We start from the raw sequence: 22,447 nt of genomic DNA, 5'->3' as shown, positions 1-22,447 counted from the left end.
GCCGGTGATCAGGCCTACCACCGTCGTGTCGTCAGCCAACTTGATGATGGTGTTGAAGTTGTGCGTGGCCCTGCAGTCATGGGTGAACAGGGGTACAGGAGGGGAGTAAGCACACATCCTTTTGGGGAACCTGTGTTGAGGGTCTGTGTGGCAGAGGGGATGTTGCCTACCCTCACCCCCCGGGGTTTCCTGTCAGGAAGTTCAGGATCCAGTTGTAGAGGGAGGTGTTCAGACCCAGTGTCCTAAGCTTGGTGACGAGTTTAGAGAGGACAATGGCGTTGAACGCTAAGCTGTAGTCAATGAACAGCATTCTCACATAGGTCTTCCTCTTCTCTAGATGGGTGAGGGCGTTGTGGTGAGCAATTGAGATTGTGTCATTTATGGATCTGTTGGGGCGGTATGCAAATTGGGTCTAGGGCGTCTGGGATGGTGGAGTTAATATGTGCCATAACCAGCCTCTCAAAGCACTTCATGATTACAGAAGTGAGTGCTACCGGGCTGGACCCGCGGCCTTGCGGGTGTTGACCTGGTTAAAGACTTTTCTCACGTCTGCCTCGGAGAGCAAGATCACCCAATCCTCTGGGTTGGTGACGGCCCTCACACCCGGCACGATGTTGTTGTCAAAGCGTGCATAAAATGCATTGAGTTCGTAGAGAGGCATCGTTGGGCAGATCACGGTTGCTTTTCCTTTTTAATCCGTATTGGACTGTAGCCCCTGCCACAAGCGACGGGAGTCGGAGCCTGTGTAGTATGATTCCACCTTATTACTATATTGTCAATTTTCTCGTTTGATGACTCTATGGAGGTCATAGCAGGACTTCTTGTACTTATTCATATCCTTGGCAGTAGCCTCAGGGTTGTGTAGTCCTTTAATGGATTAACAACCTGTGTTAATCCAGGGCTTTTGATTGGGGAAGCAACGAACCCTCATGTGGGGACAATGTAGCCAATGCATTTTCCAGTGATGGAGGTGGTTAGCTTGTCAATGTTAGTCTCAAAAGCAGTCCTGTAGCATAATCTCTGATTCTGGTGACTATTTCTCAATGGTGTTTAGTGAGTCTGCCAGAAGTTGTGCACATCTGGAGTGAATTTAACAAGGAAGCAAGTTTTGAAAATCTTAAATCTTAGAGGGAAAAAATGACATTTACATTTTATAAGCTTCCCAAAAATAATATGGTAGCTGTGATGGAAGGTGTACTTGACTTCACCTTCCTTACCTCAATGCACAATGCCATTCTGAAGGTGAATGTAGGCCTGTGGGCTAAAAACAGTATTTACTTTGGCAACAGAATATTATTGATTAATTTGTAGCATTGCTATTACATAGATTGAGGGCTTGAAACAAGGTTGCTAATTTGCACACTAAATATGATTGGCATCCAGATCAGCTTTTCACTTGATAGCTCAAGCCACTGAGGAGAAATAGGAAACACGTGGTAACTTGTAATTTTCAAAGAACCAACTAGCCTACGTGTGGAGATCCGATTCCTTCAAACAAAGTAGGCTACTTTATCCGTGATATATTATTCATCTCCCGTTTTGTAAAATAATTTTTACCCGGTGCCCGAAAAACGGTCTTTTAAAGTTGCCGCTGTCCATGGTAACGGATGTGATAGGCTGAACCTGGGAAAGAAAGAAGCTCGCCTCGTTCAGAATAGCAGCGGTGCTGGAGTAGCCAACAGTCGTCGTCAGATAGCTCCAGCCAAAACGGGACATCGAACCTTTTTTATTTTATTTATTTATTTGGTTCGATTGATATCCTCTTCTCAAACAAGATGTGACTTTTAAAATAAGACTAATACCTTTAGAATATTCATGTCAGGATAGCCGGGAGAGAGAACGCCGAGGGGTTTTTGCGAATGGAAGTTATTTGTTGTGAATTGTTTTGAGTATGTTATGCCGACGTGAGTTTGTTTTGGGTTCGTCTCTGTTCGTCGTGGACCTTTAATTTGGAATCTAACGACAGAAACCAGATCGTTGAGGGAAACCCAGAGTGAGGATTCTACAAAGCCAGAGAGCTCGCAACAGACCGGGGATTTAAATTGTGTTTGGTGTGCTCCGGGAGAAGCGAGAGTCAAAGAAAGAAATTCATGTGGCCATTCTCTCTTTAGCAAAATATTTTGGATTGCAGAATGAGCAAGGAAAGACCTAAGAGGAATATCATCCAAAAGAAATACGTGAGTAGCTACTTTCTTATTATTGGCCAATGTGCATAAAATAATTTGACCTTTACAAGTTTGCACGTTCAATTCGCCTGTTTCGAAGAAAATGCATCCACTTCGATCACGAAGTAGGAAGGTTACCATTACACAGCTGTGGCCTACTGGGGTCGAATTGCCTTTCAGATATTGAAGTTGTAGAATGTGTTATCAATTAGACGTCTTTGATTTGAAAGAGTCTGTTTATATTTATAGTGTCTGTTGCTTCAGTTCTTCAACATCAGACAAGGCTATTTATTTGATTATTAACTCGCCATGGAAGGGCAATGCGCATTGAGGAATCATCACTGTACGAGAAATCAATAAACCACACACAACAACTTAAGTCAGAATTTTCCACATGAGCTGGCTAATTGTTTTCAAAATATATTTTTCTCCTTTAGTCCCTTTCAGAGCCACGAAGAGAGACCGCCATATCTCCCATGGCTGATAACGGGTTGCATACCCCCATCCTGAGCAGCCCCTCTATACACCGTGGCATTTATAAATTAACACTTTTGCTGTTGGATATCACAACAACATTCACTTTAGTTATGTTGACGTGACATGAGTGTAACTGAAAAGCACGGTCCGACCATGACGAGTGGACTGTGGCTCTTTAATTTTCTCGGTAGGGAGAGGAAGCAGAACAGGGGTTAGGAAATGTAACATTTGCGAAGAATTTATAATAATTTTACAATCGTAGTGGAACGCTCATGAGGAGTTGCTTGTCTGTGTTGGTTTACTAACAGTGATATACGATAAAGGGTCTGATCGTTTTAATTGCGTGTTGCACGTCTGTGTTACCTCAGTGAATGGAATATATTGCAGCCTGAGCTTGCTGAGTCAGAATGTTAAAGCTTCTCGGACATTTTTTTTCTTCTTCTAAATCCGCATTTAAGTTTAGGCAGACGAGAGACCCCGGATGCCGCTAAACGAAGTGTTAAAGGGGATAGTAGATTAAACGCGAACTTGTTTTTGGTGTAATTTTAAAGAGGTGGTGTTTCAGTCGCATTGCAGAGGTTCGTGTGAAGGGGAGTCAAGAAGCGACCATTTTCTATCTGCAACTACCTAATACCGGCGAATTTGTCAAAGGGGCTATACCAATTTAGGTAATTTCAAGATTTGTACTCTCTGTGTAACCCAAAAGATGTTAAATATTTTAAATTGAGTTTTAAAACAGGCGCAAACTAAACAATGACGTACTCTCTCAAACTGAGACACTGGCACATCCCTTGGCTGACTTTAACCCTCACGTTACTGCGTGTCGTCGTGTGAATTTTCCTCGTGTGAAATCAATGTCAAGTTATTATGGACTACTTTGAATAATAACATAATTTCAGATGATGCACGTTTTTATTCCCATATATTTAATCTCAAAACATTTTGGCCACGTGTGGGCCTGTTGTTTGTGGCCCACGACACTTGAGTTATCAAAGCACAGTTCGCTCCTCGTAAGGTGTGATTGTGGCCTTGCCCAAACATTACACTCTAACGTGATTGAGACGTTATACTTTTATATATTATGAGGTGAAATAATACTCATTTCCCTTAGTGTTAAGCATATAGTTACACAGTCCATATACTCTATACTTTCCCCAGAGTGTGATACTGTTTCTCCCTAACATACTCAACTTTTACTGCAATGCTAAAGTAATCAATGCACTACATTTCCAACTTTCTTTGGGACAGGTGAGATAATTTGACAGCGAAAAGGACACTGTGGAAATCAAGACTGAAGTCTAAAATTGTCTGATATTTTATTCATAACTTATGTAATTATATATGTATGCTTATATGGCTATGTTTGTGTGTGGAGTTGGACTGCACAGAACATGGCTGTCACATCTGCTGAGCTGCAGCAGCTGGGGTAAAAATCTGGTCAGACCAAACCATGCGAACGACAAAACAACCTGGAGGTGCCCCCCTCTCCTCAGGCCCCCAGGGGCCCCCCACTCAGAACGCAACACCCTCCCCCTCAGAACAACTCTTGGCCCCTCTGGTTTAACGTCCCCTTAATTAGCGTTAGACAATTAGCCATGCTTGGCTCCTCAGGAACACTGGAAAAGAGTAAGTTGTGATTCTCCCCCATGTGCTCCATCCATGTTATTAAAGTTCATATGTCAGGGGGGAAAAAAAAGTTTAAATAAGCAAACAAGGCAGTTACCGCTCCTTTGATAGGACACAAGTTAACCCCCCCCCCCCCAAAAAAAATGTTTATTTTATTTTTAGAGGCACAAACACTCTCACTCTGAAATTATATATCTGTATATTCAGTGAATTTGGTGGGGGTGTAATAAGTCATTTGTGTAGCAGCGGTTGCTAGATTTGTGGTGATTAGTTTAACTGAACATACCACTGAGAGGAGACGTGCAGCCAGGCCCATTTTGTCCTGACTGGGCGAGTTCTCAGGATGTGTGGTGGGATCGAGCTGCCTCTGATTCAGGCTTTGTGGCGCTGGGCTGGCCTCTGTGTGCTGGGATAGAGCTTGGCTGTGTGGTGGGATAAGCACAGCTGCTGCAGGGGTCTTTACAAATGTAAAGAAGCTGTCAGTGTTTGTTTCATCAGGCACACAACTGATGAGGGCCAAGTTGAAAAATCCACTGCAGTGTGTTGAGCACAAAAAGAGGAAACAAAAATAGAGGGGGCCGGGGTCGAGGCCTGTAAAAGTTCGCCCCCCCCCCCCCCAGTCCTTCAGCTTTACTATTTAAATTCTTGCCTCATATCCACCCATGAGAGTTTGTGGGCCTGAGCCTGAATGTGCTTCATTTAACCTTCTGTTTTAATGCAGATGGTCTTTTTTTTAAATCCTCGTTTTCTTCACGTGTGTAACACAGCAGAGTTCACAGTTCTGCCCTGACGAAACTTGGCACTGTAACTGGGCCAGTGAGATGCTGTGAGGTAGGTTTCAACAGGAAGGTTTCAGACACCTCATTCTACACCACTACCCTCCACCTTCTTGCTCAAGCATTCTTAGTATTAATCATAGTTATATCCTCCTTTATATCGGCGGGACCACTGACTCCACAGTACGTGGAGAGCTGGATCTCCACAGTACGTGGAGAGAGGGAACTGGCAGACACAGCCTTTTGATGCTGTTGCATTTATTGATGGATTTATTCAGTTCTCAGTGTTTTGCTGTCTGCCAACAGCAAATGTTCCACTTTACCGCGTCGTTACGGGAGCTCCCCAAACTGCCGGATTTAATTTGGGCCGCCAGTGATCAGCTGCAGCCAGCCCATCGCCTCCTATTCTCCGTTCTGTCTATCCCTGATTTTTATGACAGCTTTACTTCACGCACCCTGCCCCTGTTACCCTGTTATGTAATGTGACCTTTCTCTTATCAGCTGTTACCGTCTCGGCACAATCTCTGCACAAGGCCACAGTTTCTTTTCTGTTCATTAGACCAACCTCTTTATGGGCAAACTACCAGCCAGGCTCATGGACTATTTTATTAAACTACCAGGGTAGTGCCATACTGTACCAGGCAGATGAACTGCTGTGATATCATACAAATGGGGGGTGACTATATTGATACCATGGATAATGACTCCATATCTGTGCTGAGGAGGATGTGTTCCTATGTACTGTTTGATATTGTAATCATGTGCTGAAATATACTCTATCATATGTGCGATTATTCTGCGATAAGACTGTCTGACATTGCTGTATTGAAGGACTATTCAGAGTATATGTATGTATGAGACTCATGCATACCACATATTCTCACTGAATGCACTGCTTCATTTTGTTCCATGATTTATGTCTTCCTACTCCTGTGGGTTTGGCTGGACTGCCCTGAGAGGGACACAAGCTGCACTACACTGTGTGTGTGTGTGTGTGTGAGAGAGAGGCAGCCAAAGCTCATCCGTTCTGAATCCATGAGATGTATCAGCGTTTTTAGATGTCTTTGGTTTTGCCTCAACATGCTTCAGCCCTGAGGTGGGAGGACACTTGACGGTGGTAGGTAGGCTGCATGGGTGTGACTGGAGGGCAGAACAGGGGCGGATGGAGGGCCTTATGAACAAGACACCTTGGCCGAACCCATTCAGCTGGTGAGGGTTGTGTTCAGAGTGAGGTAGACTTCTAGGGAGTCTTACTGACTGTAAAGCCTAATGAAACCATTAGTACTGCACTGTCCTGCCATCCAACCACTAACCTAACATAGCAGGCCTAAAAAGACGCCTCAGTGGAGTCCCTACATCTGTTCTTTAGGGCAAACGGAAGTTAGGTTGAAAACCCATAAACGTCTGTGTTGTACCGACCCTGCGGAGAGTGAGTGCATGGACTGCTTCTATGGTTGAGCTGGGGCTGGACACATCAGTTATACACTCTCGGTCAATCCGGTATTATCTCTAGATCCCCTTCTACCACTCTGACTTACCTTCATCAGGCAGCAGTAAGCCTCCAGGGATAAAGCAATAGAGGTTCCATTCTGACTATATTGATCCACGTTAGACTCCTAATGCCTTGATGCGTGATGAGCTGCTGAATAGGCAACGAGGAGGCTGTTTTAGCCATTATATTGTTATTCAACATGTTTTATAAATCATTATAATCGATGTCTAAATCTAGTTGACAGTCAGATTACACAGCTGTATTATACGTGATTTATAGGACTCGTATTTACTCATGTCTGAGTTTTGAATCGTAGTGTACTCATTACAAAACTCTCTATGTAGTTTGGGGTTCTAGGTTTCCACCAATTTATTCTATATAAATCGGTGATGCAATGATGTTTGTAGTGGTGTGTGTATATATAATGGTTATATTTCATATGTAGCTGTAGAATATCTGTTTTTTTGCCAGAGAGCCCCACATGGTCCTTTGGCCACTGCTGTGTTAGATTGGCACACTGTTGACGTATCCACGGGTTAAGTTCGAGTCAAAACATTACTCGGGTGTCATATTTACTGTGACGATGAAGGTATCTCTTTTTATTATTTAAATTTTTATTGCAGTCATTTGAGGCCCTTGAACAAGCCGGGGTCGTTTTCCGAAAGATGACCTCTCCCTCAGTGCATGTTAATGCAGCCTTTTCAACAAGCGTCGCCCCCTTCTGAGGACAGGCCTAACTCTGGGTGGCAGCTCCCCTCTCGATTTACTACAGTAATGAGCTTGTGCAGTAAGTGGCTGCAGCGTGTACTCTGCTCACTATAAAATGCTGGAGTAGTTGGGTGGGCTGCATTGGCTTTGTGGGGACCGAGTGGCGGGGGGGGGGGGGGTGGTGGACTCGCACAGCTCAAAGGTGGGGAGGCAAGAAACCGTAGATGTTTTTTGTTGTTTTTTTTAGGTCAATGGAGGCGAGTTAGTTACAGCGCTGTGTGCACCAGCACCATGAGAAACACATTAGTCTCCTGCTCCATCTTGTCTGGTAATAGAATACAGAGTTTGTTTTTTTTAGTTTTATTCCCTCAGTGTCATTACTCAGCCAGGTGCAAAGAGCGACACCGTTTCCAGTGGGATCAGCATGAGAGCAGATGCTACGGCAGTTCTCTCCCGCTTAGCCAGAGAATCTCCTCTAAACTGCTGTGGAGGGGTTGGCGGTGGGATATCTTGCTGCTTACAACGCTCGTGTATATTTGTCTGTAGTGTGTTTTGTATTCATCTGTTTGGCGGGAGATCCGTCTCCTTGGTGGTTTCTTCTCTCCGCTCCCTCCTCGCTGCATTCTTCCCACATTTTGTTGTTTGGCTTCAGACTGCCAAAGGAAACATTGGAAGCTTCCCCAGATAGATGGAGTGTAAACTGTTGGAATACCTCACCTCGCCTCTCCCTCTCTCACCATAAACAGGCACCCTGTGCTTTGTCCCTGTGGGTCAGCTAAACGCATGAGGCCAGGAGTTTGGTTAGCCACACATTCTGTCCCTCACATGCCATTAGAGAGCTGCTGTTGTCTTGGTGGCCTGAAACGTATAAAGATTATTCACAATATGTGGTTTCATAAAGCACGTTGACATATGTTCATTATGACCCAACAGTGGGATTAATATTTAAAATAGAAGAATTGTCAGAAATCTGATTCAGTCAAAAGTAATGCCTCTTTGATCTCGTCTCTGCACAATGGCAGCATTTTAATGGCACTTCTAGCTGCTAAGTTTTCACTAGGCCTCACAGCAGGGGACTGTAGTGTTTGGTACACCCAGGGAAGGGAGCCAAAGCCCAGGCTGAAAGGCTGGCCCTGCCCCCTGGCCCTGGATCAAATAACCCTCCCAAAGGAAGCACTAAAAACCACAACCTGTGACAGTCTGAGAACTAAAGAGGATAGAAATAATTAAATTGGGGTCTGTCGCGGGTAGAATTTCAATCTTTACCGTTGCTGATGACAGAGCCGGGTCTGGAAACTGATCTTAATGTTGATCACTTCATACAATATATGTAGCTCACGTCAGATCCATATACTGTACAGCCTTGCTTAAATCTCATTACATTGGTCATTTTCTGCAGATTTACACTATAGCCATTTAGGCCTATAGATGTCTATCGAGGTCTATAGTATACTGAGGACAGAGTATGAGATTTAGTAATGCTTCAGTTGGTAATCATAGCAGTTCAATCCAAACCAACTCTGCCATGTAATGTAAACTGAATCTGGGAGTCACCTAAAGACAGGGTTACCATAGTGACCAGAAGTGTTTTTTAAAATTTATTATTATTTATTTTTTTATTCTCCATGCCATCGGAGGGGGCCTAGCCACTCCGTTACTATAGCAACTGCTGGAGTCTGGGCAGAATGGCGCGTCCATCGGTCTGTTTTCAGACCCGACACTCCAGTGTCTGAACGTAGTGGAGAGTTGAAGTTAGACTGTAAAGTAGCTTTGCACAGACTGTACTGAATGGCGTTTGTAGGTAACAGGCTGAGAGGCATGACTTACTGTGGTATGAAATGTGTGGCAATTTACACTCTTGTGCTCTTTCAAGTATTTCACAACTAAGGCATTGCCTGACAGAACTAGCTCTTTGAGGCCTATTCCCTTTAATAGCACACTATTGTATTTTGAATGAAACCAGAAAACCATTACCTGGTACTGTAAATAACAGTTCCACTGAAATCAACTGAGGCATTATTACTCCTATCAGTCATTGTTGCCACATTTACTACCTCAATGGAGAGCAAGTGGAGGAGAGGCAGCCATTTAGTCCTCTGGTTATTGAATGGTCTTACTTGGCTTAGTGCTCCGACATGGTGAAGTGGAACCGTTTGCCAACCTTGAAGGAGAAGCTTCTGAGTACCTTTTATCACTGGACAATCTGCCAGACCCACTGGCTGAGGCAGCAGCCATGGTTTGGTGTGGGGCTTCGTGACTGTGACTTGGCCTGACAGGACAGGAGGTGTGGGACTGGTTCTCCTGTTTACTGTGACGTTGGCAGAGGATCCTGTAAGCGGTGACACCCTGGTAACTAGGTGTCTGTCTCCGTGGCAACCAGGTTTGTCTGTGTGCCTGAGACAAAGTATGTTTATTTCACCTCCACAGGATCCCTTTGAGCTCAATTACCAACTAGAGGGAGAGAATGAGAAGGAAGGAAGGAGTGAGAAAGGGATAGAGGTATGAATCAACCCTGCTGCTCCTCTCTCTAGTCTGCTGGGGACCCTTCCCTCCCTCCCTTCTGTATCTGATCTAATCGTTTCTCATACATCATAATATTTTGCGCACGGCCCCACAGTACGCTGCCTCCCAGTAACACCACCCCGTCCTACCCCTGCAGCTCCTTCCCTGGGCCTCTCCTCCAGTCCCCAGGCTGCAGCGTGGTTCTTTGTGAGGAAACGGGCCAGGCTATGAGGTGAAAATCACTACTTAATTGCCTGTTTTCTGCAGCTCTGTGCAAGCTAGGGGCTTTAGTGTTGTGAGCCCCAAACAACCTGAGCAGCTCCGCTAAACACCTGGCTTTGTGTCTGGGAGCAGGCTGGCCCGCTGTAATCTACAGTCATATAGCCCTGCACTCTGAATGGTCACTTTCATCATGATTTTTCTCAGCAGTGGTTTGTGTAAAAAGCATATCAAACATCTTTCCTCCCACACAGTGTGTGATAATTGCCAGAACAAGAGATACAACAAATGTGTTTGAGCTATACTGGCATGGATCTTTTTCTCTATTCGTTTCTTTTGGCTATTAGATTTAAAGGCTGTGGTGTAAGAAGCCAACACCGTGTTGGATGTATGTCCATGTCAGTGAGCCCAGAGCATTAGCACGGTGTAGAGCCAGGCTGGGGCCCCTCTGTGGTCAGCTTCCTGTCAACTGTCTGTTCTGCTGCGGTCTCCTCCATTACCAGTAGAGTAACGGCTAATCTTATCTCCCTGACAGTTAGCATTACACTCAGCCTTCTCTCCTGCAGCCATCTCTTTTGAGCTTCACTCTACCAGTCCGCTCATTGTCTCCGCAGAAAGAGAGCGCTTTAGTGACAGTTGAAGTTTCTCCCTCCCAGTCAAACTGGCCTGTAAAGTCCAGGCCAGCTAATCACTAGCGGCTTGTATCTGTCATCCACAGTGTGTCCTGTTGGTGACACTGGGCCTGCTGCAGGAGAACGGAGCGCACAGCTTCATTAAACCACATGAAATCCTCCACTTAATTTCTGTTGGCCCTGATAGTTGTTTTCCTCCAGCTAACAGTTAGAGCAGTGTAGTGCGACTACAACCTAACATAATCATTTAGTCTCCCAGCATCTGGCAGGCGACTCTACTCTCTGAAATCCATCCACCGCTATTTTTATGGGGCATGAATCTGTTGAAGCCACGGCTGCTGCTGGCTGTCTGGCTTTTTTTTCCTCCTGTTGTAAATAACTTCTCTCTCCATCAGAGAAATAGTCCATTGTTATGGGTCATTTTCAGGCCTACTTTGTTTGAACGTCAAAGGAGAATGGCTTGTGAATAAAATGAATACGGTTGAAATATGATGGTCAAACGCCTGGACTATATTGAGTAACCGTAGTGCTGAGGAAAAACAAATGACATTTTCTGCTGCTATTGTTTTGGTTCCTGGAACATGGCTGGTAGGTCGGTTAGGGGTTAAGCACAGCGTTTGTATGCTGTGAACCCTCTGACCCTGGACGTTTACGGACGGGACAAAGCAGCTTTGCGTCTCTCAGCTCAGTCAGAGCGCTCTACTGGCTGTGCTGGGGCCCGGCCTCACGCTTGCATCAACACAGCTCCCCAACCGCAGTGATGGTGCATGATGGGAGCTGCAGAGTGCAGAATACTTCTATGTTTTGGTGTAAGAGTAACCCTCCTGCTACCCCTGTGCTCTCCCATGAGCCTAGTTTTTTCTTTTCTTCTTCTCCCCACTACTAATTGACTGGGAACATGGCTCTGGGAGCACGGTGCTGCATGGATCCCCCTGGCTGTCAATCGCTCGGCTTGGTTGTGAGCGACAGCTACAGATGTGTGCCCTGTTCCGTCTGTCCTCAAACCACAGTACCGTGAAACTGTCAGTCTGCCTCCCTCCCCCTGTCTTTCCCCACTCCAGAGAAACTCACAATGCCTTTGACTCGTAGTTTCTCAGGTCGTGTCTACACTTGACACTTACATGCGACTCCTGCTATCAGAATACAAAGAACGCATTGAAAAGACTGGTCTAGATGTACAAAAGTCGCTTTGTGGTCTAATTGTGTTCAGATCTGGCTGACCACATCAGGTGGTCAGGGATGCATTGTGTGGGAATTTCTCCTTCGTCTGAATGCAGTCAGGCTACCGACAGCGCATACAGTGGGTGTCGTCATCAGCACTCCTCCCACCAGTCTCCAGAAATGCATTCCTAGCATACGAGGAACATGTTTGCAGGCCTCATCAATGCTAGCCAGCTAGTTCATATTTAGAAGGAAAAACAAATTTGTTTGACTAGAGATATGCTCATTCGTTTGCAATCCCTTTAGCATTGCTTGCTGGTTAACTACAGAGGTTAGCTACTGCCATCAGTTGCGATTTTATTATAATTTTGCCTATTCCACCGTTTTGTAGAATGCATACTGGCATTTGAATATAGTGCGGCAAAAAGGATTCCGGACACATGTGGACACGACTCATTTACATGTAGGTGTAGACTCCTGACGCTTTCGGAATTCCATGATCAGAACTCTATGATCAGAATACCAAAGCTGCATGAACTGTCAAGTCTAGACACGGCCCGCTGTGTCTTGGGATCCCATGAGGTTTAATAGAACCACTATGATGTTTGTGTAAATGTGGTCTGTGCACAGCCTTCTCAGCAGCGAGATGTAGGCTACACTAAATCTCAGCTGTGTTGGCTATTTATACTAAATTCTCTTCAGTCCATGCCACTGAAACAGATGTTTGAGTTTGACTATACTCAGTTCTGATGTATTGGAGCTGGTTATTTGCCATTCATTTATAAAGGTCTAAATGCGTTTCATTCATTGATAAATGTATACAGTAGTTCTTCATGCAAGTTTGGTTTAATGTTCTCCCTTCTCACCAGAGAGAAGCTAGTCTAAACCATACTGTTTTATTTCAGTCCTGTGAAATTAATTCATGGAAAAGCTGAGTGTAACTCTGCAGTGTGCATATTCTCTCCCCAAATGAGGGCATTGATGTATGAAGAACCTGTCAGAGGAATTGATTCCAAAAGCAGCCCTCTCTTCCTCAAACACGCGACTGTTCCCAGTGAGCCCACAGATTGACAGCCAAATTTAGATTATCACCTTATATCAGTCAGTAGGACGTCTTGGCGTCTCTACCTCTCTCGACTTCAGGTTTGTGTTCAGGGCCAAGTGTTTCTTTCTGTCTCACATGATTTGATGAATAGCTTTAATACAAGGTTTCCTTTTGCTCTCTGAGGAAAAAATAACTCCAATACAAATCAAATCCAACTTTATTTGTCACCTGCTCCCGAATACATGTGTAGACCTTACCGTGAAATGCTTACTACAAGCCCTTAAGCAACAGTGCAGTTCAACGAAAGTTAAAGTATTTACCAAATATAGTGATGGTGCGAGGGTCATTTTGTGAGGTGTACAACTACTACTGCCTTTTTATTTTTCCTACTCTATAAACTTTTCCTCTGTGGTTTCTCCTCACCCCTACACTCTGTTGTTCATTGCCTGTCTTCTCCGTCCATGCTGCCATTGTCCGTTCTGAAAGCGACTCTGTGACAATGCCACATGCCCCCCACTTCGTGTGTGTGTGTGTGTGTGTGTGTACCTGTTCCTTCTCTCCCACTAACCTGATGTCTGCAGGTGTTTGTGTTTAACGGTGTGGTCGGCCATGCGTGGTGTAGGCCAACTGTATGGTAATTTGAGACCAGTGATTGTACAGCAGTGATTCTACACTGAGCAACAACGTGGATCTGGAAAGCACCCGGACCTTCACTCATTCAGCTTCTCTTACAATGGCTGATTGACAGCTGGCCCTATTTAATTGTTGTATATTTCTTATGACAAACAATGGAGAACCGCGTTAAACGTGCAGTGTTAAAGGTCTTATGTGCCGTGATATTTTTTATTTGAATCTAGTTTATGTATTTACAAAGGAGGATGGGACTGAAGCGGATTGCTAAGTCCAGTATCAATGTATTGTCTACATCTAACTGTCTTTTATTCTTCAAGGCTGTTTGGACAAAGGCAGTTGTCTGAATAGGGATGTGTGAGATTTATGCACAGCTGTGCTCTGCTGAAAATAACATTTCCTTTCTAAAGCCACGACGGACAAAGAAAGTTGGAATTAGAAACAGATTTTCTAAGGACAGGTACACAAGGCAAGTATCCTCATAAGAACACACACCACCATGTTTTTGTGAAGTTATAATTCATTCTTTATTCAATGTATTCATCATACAATCAAATCTTATTTTATTAGACCTTATCTGTACTACTTCTACAAAATAAGTCAATAGTAATTAAACTGCCCATTCACAGTAGAGGAAGACTGTCAGACAGTTTCTCCATCTCCTCAAAAGAGCCACTGCTCGTCACTGCTCTCACACCTTGCTGCATGATTCTGTCCAGGGTCTGTCTCACTGTCACTCTTCAAAAGAGAAGCCTATTCCTCACCTTCCTTTTTATGTGGACCAGGCAGCTTTGCTCCTGCTCGGACAGGTGCTAGCTGTGTTCGAGGGCCATGTGTCTGTTCTGCTCGCACTCCCAGAGACGTGGGCTGTCCGCCTCCACCTGGGCCATCCATGGTACAGCCTGGACAAATTGCTGGATATAGTAACGCACGTGCGAACACACACACAGGCTGCTGCTAACACCTTTCTGTGCTGAAGGGAAGGGCCTCTCTTTCTTTGTTGCTGCTCTGCTCAGCGTGGAACGAGGGAGAGCCACAATGACACAGACCACCCCCACCCATCTCTTCACCAGATGAAACAGAGCTTCACCTGGTCTTATGTGGACCTGAGGAGTCATAGAGGAACTGACCGTCCGCCATTTTTACTCTGTTACCTTCCTGTAGTGACGCTTGAAAAGTAGGTCAGATCAGAGGCCTCGTCAACCCTTCGCTGTGCTGCGTCAGGCAGACCTGCGTAGAGCAATATTCCTCTGCTGTCTCAGCCTCTCTACTGTGTTTCTGTTCAGTGTTTCCTTCCGCCAGCAACCAGCTTGACTTCCCACTGCTTCTGAGCCCCTAGGCAAGAGGCCCAGGAGGCGCGTGTGTGTGTGACCGCTGAACCCCTGTGCTTGGAGGGGTCTGTTCAGTGTCGTGCTGCAGACATGAAATGGACTGACGAGTGATAGGGTTGAGGGGGGAAATGGAGATAGGTGGTGGAGAATAATGACTGCTTCTCCACAGACAGACTGGCAAAACGGGACCGGAAAGGGGTTATGAACAGAAGGAGTGCGACAGAACTGGAGGGAGAGAGATTGAGTGCAGTTAGTCTGCTGAGGAGAGAAAGGAAGCGAAGAGGGAGAGACCATCATGCTGCTGTTGTTAGGGCATGGGGGGAGAATGGGCGGAGCCACCCACATGCCTTGGCCAATCCCTGCCAAGCTCCCTGCTCACTCTGCTGTGTAGTTGGTCGAGGTCTCCATGGCAGAACAAAGTGCTTTTGATAGGCGAGCAGCAGTGTAACCAGACTCTGTGGTTTGAGGGACTCTTGGGGGGGTGTGTGTGTGTAAGTCTCCCTCCCCTGGGTTTTATCATGTGTTTAAATGGCTAATAGGAGCTGAAACAAGCTCAGGATGGCACTGCCACGGCCCTACTGCTCTCGGGGTGCTCTGTACCATCCAGCCCTGAGCTGGTGCTGACGTAAAGCATCCTGAACGTAAAGCTGAATAGAGATCAATGTACTGTATCAATAAAATATTAAGACCACAGCAGTTTCACAGAGGTACCCCCCCCCCCCCCCCCTTCTGTGTATTGTTGGCTCAAGATTATTTGAAGCTTCTATCACCCTTATCAAACTGCATGGAATCCCAAATGATGTTGTTTTTAGTCTACAAGTGGGCAACACTCCTGTCTTAACTCTCATGCATGGCAACATCAACTCAGGAAGCATGGAGCCGGTCTGTGTGCGTTTCCACCACACCAGGCTCCAAAATAATCTTATCTGTCAGTAAGGGCTCTCTCTCTTCCTGCTCCTCCCCTCTTTCTCACTCACTAGAGCGTTCCACAGACCCTGGTCACTAAGCCATCCCTCCGGTCTCTGCTCTTCTTTTCTCCTCCTTTCATAATTTAGACGATCACATTTACCAGCATTCAGACTGGCACACACAAACATGCACACTCATGCAAAGATAATTGGCAGAAATTCCCCTGTATTTGATATATAGTACCAGTCAAAAGTTTAGACACCTACTCATTCCAGGGGTTCTTTTATTTTTACTATTGCAGGAAAGAAATTCCAGAAATGAACTTTTAACAAGGCACACCTGATAATTGAACTGCATTCCAGGTGACTACCTCATGAAGCTGGTTGAGAGAATGCTAAGAGTGTGCAAAGCTGTCAAGGCAAAGGGTGGCTACTTTGAAGAATCTCAAATATAAAATATATTTTGATTTGGTTAACACTTGTTTTTGGTTACTACATGATTCCATATGTTATTTCATATTTGATGTCTTCTATTATTCTACAATGTGGAAAATTAGTACAAATAAAGAAAAACCCTTGAATGAGTAGGCCTGTCCAAATAAGTGAAAGTCACCGTAAGTGGGTGACCGACCAACCAACCCTAGTCTGTTGGGTGAATTCTCCAGGTTCTACTGAGGCGTGGTTGAGAAACTTCCATCAGTCCCGGCCTGAAGAAAGGGGGGGGGGGGGGTTAATTATTTATTCCTATGGGATAGCTAGATGGCAGCATTGCAGGGAAATGTCCAGTTTTTCCCCATGGCGACCAGACAGGATCCTTCTGGCTGCTCTTCCTGTTCAGATGGTTCCATCACTAGTGTGGCATTGTGGGTCATCGGCTAGTGTCCATGATACCTGATAAGGGTATCCCCACTGCCGTCTGACAGGAAGACTCGTGTCAGGAGTTTCACTATGAGAGAACCACCTAGAAAGCCAACTGACATTTTACTCTTGAGGTTCTGACTTGTTGCACCGTCGACAACTGTGATTATTATTATATGACCATGCTGGTCATTTATGAACATTTGAACATCTTGGCCATGTTCTGTTATAATCTCCACCCGGCACCGCCAGAAGAGGACTGGCCACCCCTCATAGCCTGGTTCCTCTCTAGATTTCTTCCTAGGTTTAGGCCTTTCTAGGGAGTTTTTCCTAGCCACCGTGCTTCTACACCTGCATTGCTTGCTGTTTGGGGTTTTAGGCTGGGTCTCTGTACAGCACTTTGAGGTATCAGCTGATGTAAGAAGGGCTATATAAATAAATTTGATTTGATTCATAATTTCAGACCTTCCGATGAAGGGGAAATGGAAAACGAACATCACTGATTTGCAAGAAATAGTCTGGTCTCATTAGCTGTTAATCTTTGGCCCAAGATGATGCCACAGTTTTCCTCTGGTAACCTGGTCTGTTGGCAATTAAAAACTGAGAGAACAGACCGTAGTGTGAGTCTAGCAAAGCATTACATCATGTGGATGGAGATCCCAGGGAGCAGACTGTGTGTGTGTGGGAGCTGAGGGAAAGTGATGGTATGGAAACAAAGCTTTCTGTGTTCAATGGTAGCCTTAGCTTTATTCTACGAGGCGAAACGCAGGAAGATGGGGGAGTTTCTTCATACCATATCATGGAAGCCTTTGTTCATAACTTAATTGAAGTTGCCTACGATGTGACGTAAGGTGGTACAGTTACACGTGTTAAGTTGGAGATGAGTGTGTGTGAACCTGAGGAAAAACAATGGAATCACATTGGCTAGAACAAGGGGAACTTCCTCTGTCAAAGGTATTCCCACAGAACTGCCTACTCCAATACAGTATCTTCCAAGTGTTTCCGAAGTAGCTTTTATAGAAAAGGATGTTCTAGAGGTCAGGGAATAAATCTGTGCAGAATCACGAGAAAATAGGAATGCCGTTTTATGGTTGTGTGTGTGGTTAACATTGCTATTGAGGATACGTAGTTGGTTAGTCTGGTTCAAATCAAAATCCCCACCACTGACTTGGCTGGACTGCAGTGAACTGGCTGTAGAGGAGTTTTGGAGGAACCAGAGGAAAAAGACTCACACGTTTTCAATTGAGCAGATGAACAAGAGACTAGTGGTGCACTGACATGTCACACTTTGACTGGCAATGTCCTCTGGCAGCGACAGTGGTGTGAGAAGGTGGGAGAAGGACTGGGAGCAATATCAATGGCTGCTCTTTGAGTAACATATGTTTCGGCCAGCTACTTCTGTACGATCTGTCTGTCTACTGGGGTTACAGTCCTGGTGGCTCCCTAGTTTCCCTAGGCCCTCCCTGCCACACTATAGCTCATCTTAACCAGGAGAACCCTTTTAAGCATTCATGCAGAGGCCCCCTGTGTGACTGTCAATACGGGCCTGTGTGTGAGGAAGTGACGGCGCAAGGGTGTACGTGTGACTGTGTAATTGGGTCTCCCTGAGGCTGATCTCTGCACTCATGGTTTCTCTTTTGGCTGATGCTTTGTCTGCTTGGCAGCCTCTTATAGCACAGCACCACTGAGCTCAATTCAAGTTGCTTTCTTGAGCTCTTCCCCTCTCCCGCTTTTAATATTTATTTTTTTGAGCTATCCCTCATTCCTCCCCACTCCTGTCATACACGTAGATCTGGCCCAGAGGATGAGTAACATGTGAATGCAGACTGAGGTAGCTCGGATCAGCTGGAGGTGGGTACAGTCTGCGTGCAGACGTGGCTCTAGTGTTGTCATCATCCCTCTAATGTATTTTCTGTCTGCCCTAGTTCAATGCTAAATATAACTAACTATATTGATTATTCTAATCTAGACAAATACTGTGATTTTGAATGAGTTGGGTATTTTATTGATCAAGTAAAAGTGACCGTGGCCTGACTAGAACAGGATAAACTTGTCACTGATCACAACTCACAACCTGAACCCATCTCTCCTGCCTGTAGGAGATAAAACTGAACCACTTCCATGGTGTTTTAGTTCCTAGACTGGCAGTCCAGTAGACTTCTCCTCTGGCAGCCTGATGGCCCCCCTCTCTGAGCCCACTGGTACCCAGCCAGCCTCAACAGCCAGGTGGAAGTGAAGACAGATTTCTTTTAAAAGGGAGAAGATATGGGATGGATGGAGGAAGGAGTTGCCTGATAAGGAAGTACACAATTAGGAGCCATCCGGGTGAGGCGAGGACCTCCAGTTTGAGTTTATGGTGCTGTCAAAATGGACATTTAATTCTCTGCAGCCTCCTCCTGTGTGCTGGAATCAAGCTTATTTTTAGCTGTCTCGCAAACTTTCCCACCCAGCAGAAATGTGTTCATGAGAACCTCTGTCTGTAGAATAATGATAAAGACATGAAAGAATGATTCAGGATGGCTGAGTCACAGTAGTTTCCTCAGCGCTTCCTCCCTGCATCACATCCAATCATTATGTTGGTTTTAACCTGAGTGGGTTGTTAGGAAGATGACATCAATATCTGAAGTGGTTTTTACTCATCTCAGTGTATCGCCTACCAGAAGCTCCTTGCTTTGTTGATGAATGTTTCTGAGATCCTCCTCGGTCATGAGACTGAGCTGAAGGAAACTAGTGTTGTCACCAAAGGGAAACTCTTTCTCAGTCATTCCTCTCGCTGTCGGTGCCTTGTGATGTCAGAAGCTGTGAAATGTTAAGCTCAAATCAAATGTATTTGTCACATGCACCGAAATGCAACAGTTGTAGACTTTACAGTGAAATGATTCCTTAATAGCCCTTTCCAAACCATGCAGAGTTAAAGTAATACATAAATGAATTACAATATGCTCTATATGACATAGTAACACAATAAAATAACAAGGCTATATGCACCGAGTACCAGTACCGATGCAATGTGCAGTAGTTGAGGTAGAGCGAGGTCTTCGGAGATGCGTGTTTGAGTTTCTCCACTTCAGTCGGTAGTGTTTCAGCGATCGGTTCTGTGACCCGGTGGGCATTAGGACTGTTTTTGTGGTGTGGTTGTTTCTCCATGTGTCCTTGGTTTCAGGTTGAAGACCCCTGCCTGCCTCCATGTCTCTGGGGGATACCGCCCTCTGGCTAACAACATTACTCTAAGCAGAGACGACTTGTCAAGGATGGGAGGGAGGGGAGACCCAGTTACTAACCGTTAACCATCAGACAAATTACCTCCAGTGGTTTCTGGACCGGGGAGGCATTCAGTCACCCAAGCATCTAGACCCTAAAGATGGGACCTGGGTGGGCTGTTGTGGGGTGAGCAGCGGGGTGGCCCTCAGGGGCTTCAGAAGCTTACGAAAGTAGAACTTGATCAGACGGTCAGGCTAAGTAATCTGACACACAGCATTGGCAATGCTTGAATGGTCTGTGTGTCAGTGTGGCTTTAACTCAGTCACATGATGCACCTAACTGACTGAACCTCCAGTGGTTTGTTCCCTCACCACCATATTAAACAGGCTCTACTGAGTCATAAGATTGCTGGATATGGGAATGGTTTTGTGTTAAGGAACAGAGGGGCTCCTCCATTAGTCTGTCAGACAAGATCACTGTAGACCTATAAACACCCATACAGAATGTATAAATGGGCTGTTTTGAATATAAACATTATTTGTCTGAATGCCACAGCACTGCAGTAGTAGTGGGTTCTCCTGACTCGTCTGGTATGGCTCACCCTACCATGGTCTCTCTCAGGGCTGCCTCTCTGTAGCCCAGCCTTTGATCTGTCCTCTCTCTCTCAGGCAGCGCCAGGCTGATGATTAGATGAAGGGTCATGGAGTTTGGCCCAGGAAGGGGTGGTTGGGGGGGGGGGTCTGCAGCTCTGGGGGCTTGGCTGATGACTTGTTCTAATAGAACTGAACTGTTTCAGCAGCAGACTGAAATGTCATCTACAAAAGAGATGAACAGGGTCTGCTGCAGCACAAGCCTGTAATGCACAGACAGAATGTTGGGTATTCAAATATAGCCAAGCCATAGCAAAGCATGGCTGGTGGCTCCGAGTCCTGCGTTTTTTAAATTGGACACACACACTAGTGGAATGTAGTTTACACTAGTGCAGAAGTACTGATGCACTTAGAGATTCATGACCAACCTGAGAGTATAGAGCCCCTAGAACAGATCATTTAAAGCCTATTTGTTAACCCTGGAATGTTCATATTGTTTGTTGCAATTCTGCATTGTGTTATATAGATTTTACTGGAGGTACAAATTGCAACTGAAAATGTGCCTAGTGTTATTAAGTGCTTCCAACATATCAAATCTGCAACAGCACTCGTAAACGGTGTTTATGAATGTTAATCTATTTGGTATTACTGTAGCTCCAGGAAGTCTGGGCTAGGGGATATTCTTGCTTCTCTGTGTGGGTTGAAAAAGTTCCTAAGGCCTCATCCAAACTCCTCTCTCACACTATGTTAACATCCATTTTGTGCCTGCCTGGTAAGGTTGGTAGAATGTGGACCTTTTGACGTGTCCTACTTCTTCAGCTCATCCAGCCTCCCACCCACTCTGCTGCTCTCCACCCACAGCTCTGGGTTTCTGTGTTGTGGTCAGGTGAGCATGCACTGCTACTGCAGCTGAACTGCATGTCATGCACGGAGAGCATCGCTGCTTCTAATGCAATAGTCTCCACTGGACTGTTCTCATTTTCTTGTTTGTTTTTGTTCAACCTATATTGAATACTGCATTGTTGGGAAAGAGCACGCAAGAAATACATTTTACTGTACTTGTTTATGTGACAATAATACTTGAAACAAACTCTGCCGCGTGCACTCTTGCCTTTTTTTTCAGGTCCTCAGATGTGACGCGATTCACAGTCCGACATGACCAGGAGTTGACGTTTAACTTTTTTTTGCCACTAGGACAGATACATTTTTATACAAGCTGAAGTCACTTGTCCCGACCCAAAAAACGTCTGCAACGCCAAAAGGGTTACTGAAAAAATGAGTGAAGTACAAAGAAGGAAAGAAATAATTTTCTGTGCTTGTCAATATACTATGTTATTGCCCCCTAGCAGCCATACCAAAAAGTAAAAAACACACCACTACGCATTTGGCTCTTATGCTAATTGAGGGACGAGAGGAATCATGACGGACAAAATATATTTAGTGGATCCGAATCTTTTCGATTAGCCTATTCCACTCTGGTGGCACGAAAGAGGCCTAGGCTTCTACACATCTGGCTGTGTGTTCTGAAAAATGCTGATGAAGCGAGTGACAGTCAACCAGCCTCGCTGGCTGTGCGTCTTGTGATGGGTTGAAATCATCATGGGCTGCAGAGCAACTCTGCTGTCCTCAGAACTGGATAATTATAAACTGATTTGGATTTTTTTTTTCCTCATTCTCTTATTACGCCTAGGCTACTACAGTGCCTTCAGAAAGTATTCATACCCCTTCACTTATTCCACATTTTGTTACAGCCGGAATTCAAAATGGGTGAAAATTAACATTCTACACGCAATACCCCATAATGACACATTTTAGTAAATGGATTGAAAATTAAATGCAATATAGAATTTGCATAAGTATTCACATCCCTGAGTCAATACATGTTAGAATCACCTTTGGCAGCGACCTACAGCAGTGAGCCATTCTCGGTAAGTCTCTAAGAGCTTTGCACACCTGGATTGTACAAATTTGTCCATTTTATTGTTTTCAAAATTCTTCATGCTCTGTCAAATTGGTTGTTGATCATTGCTAGACCACCGTTTTCAGGTCTTGCCATGTATTTTCAAGCAGATATAAGTCTTCTTGGTAAGTAACTCCAGTGTAGATTTGGTCTTGTGTTTTAGATT

General features: G+C 45.0%; 1 protein-coding gene across 2 annotated transcripts in view; it reads left to right on the top strand.

Annotated features, from left to right (window-relative positions):
• The first annotated feature begins 1,598 nt into the window (after positions 1–1,598).
• LOC106588581 (protein Jumonji) overlaps positions 1,599–22,447 on the top strand; it is a 97,434-nt gene continuing 76,585 nt past the window's right edge. The window contains exon 1 of one of the 2 annotated variants that reach the window (XM_014177727.3): positions 1,599–2,177. In XM_014177727.3, the coding sequence (XP_014033202.3) occupies positions 2,133–2,177 (45 nt within the window). In that variant the 5' untranslated portion in view covers positions 1,599–2,132. The remainder of the gene's footprint in view (positions 2,178–22,447) is intronic. The other variant, XM_082970075.1, reaches the window with a different exon arrangement.

Source organism: Salmo salar, chromosome 27 (genome assembly GCF_965601325.2).
Source record: "Salmo salar chromosome 27, fSalSal1, whole genome shotgun sequence".
NCBI lineage: Eukaryota > Metazoa > Chordata > Actinopteri > Salmoniformes > Salmonidae > Salmo > Salmo salar.
This window is presented reverse-complemented; position numbering and strand designations above follow the sequence as displayed.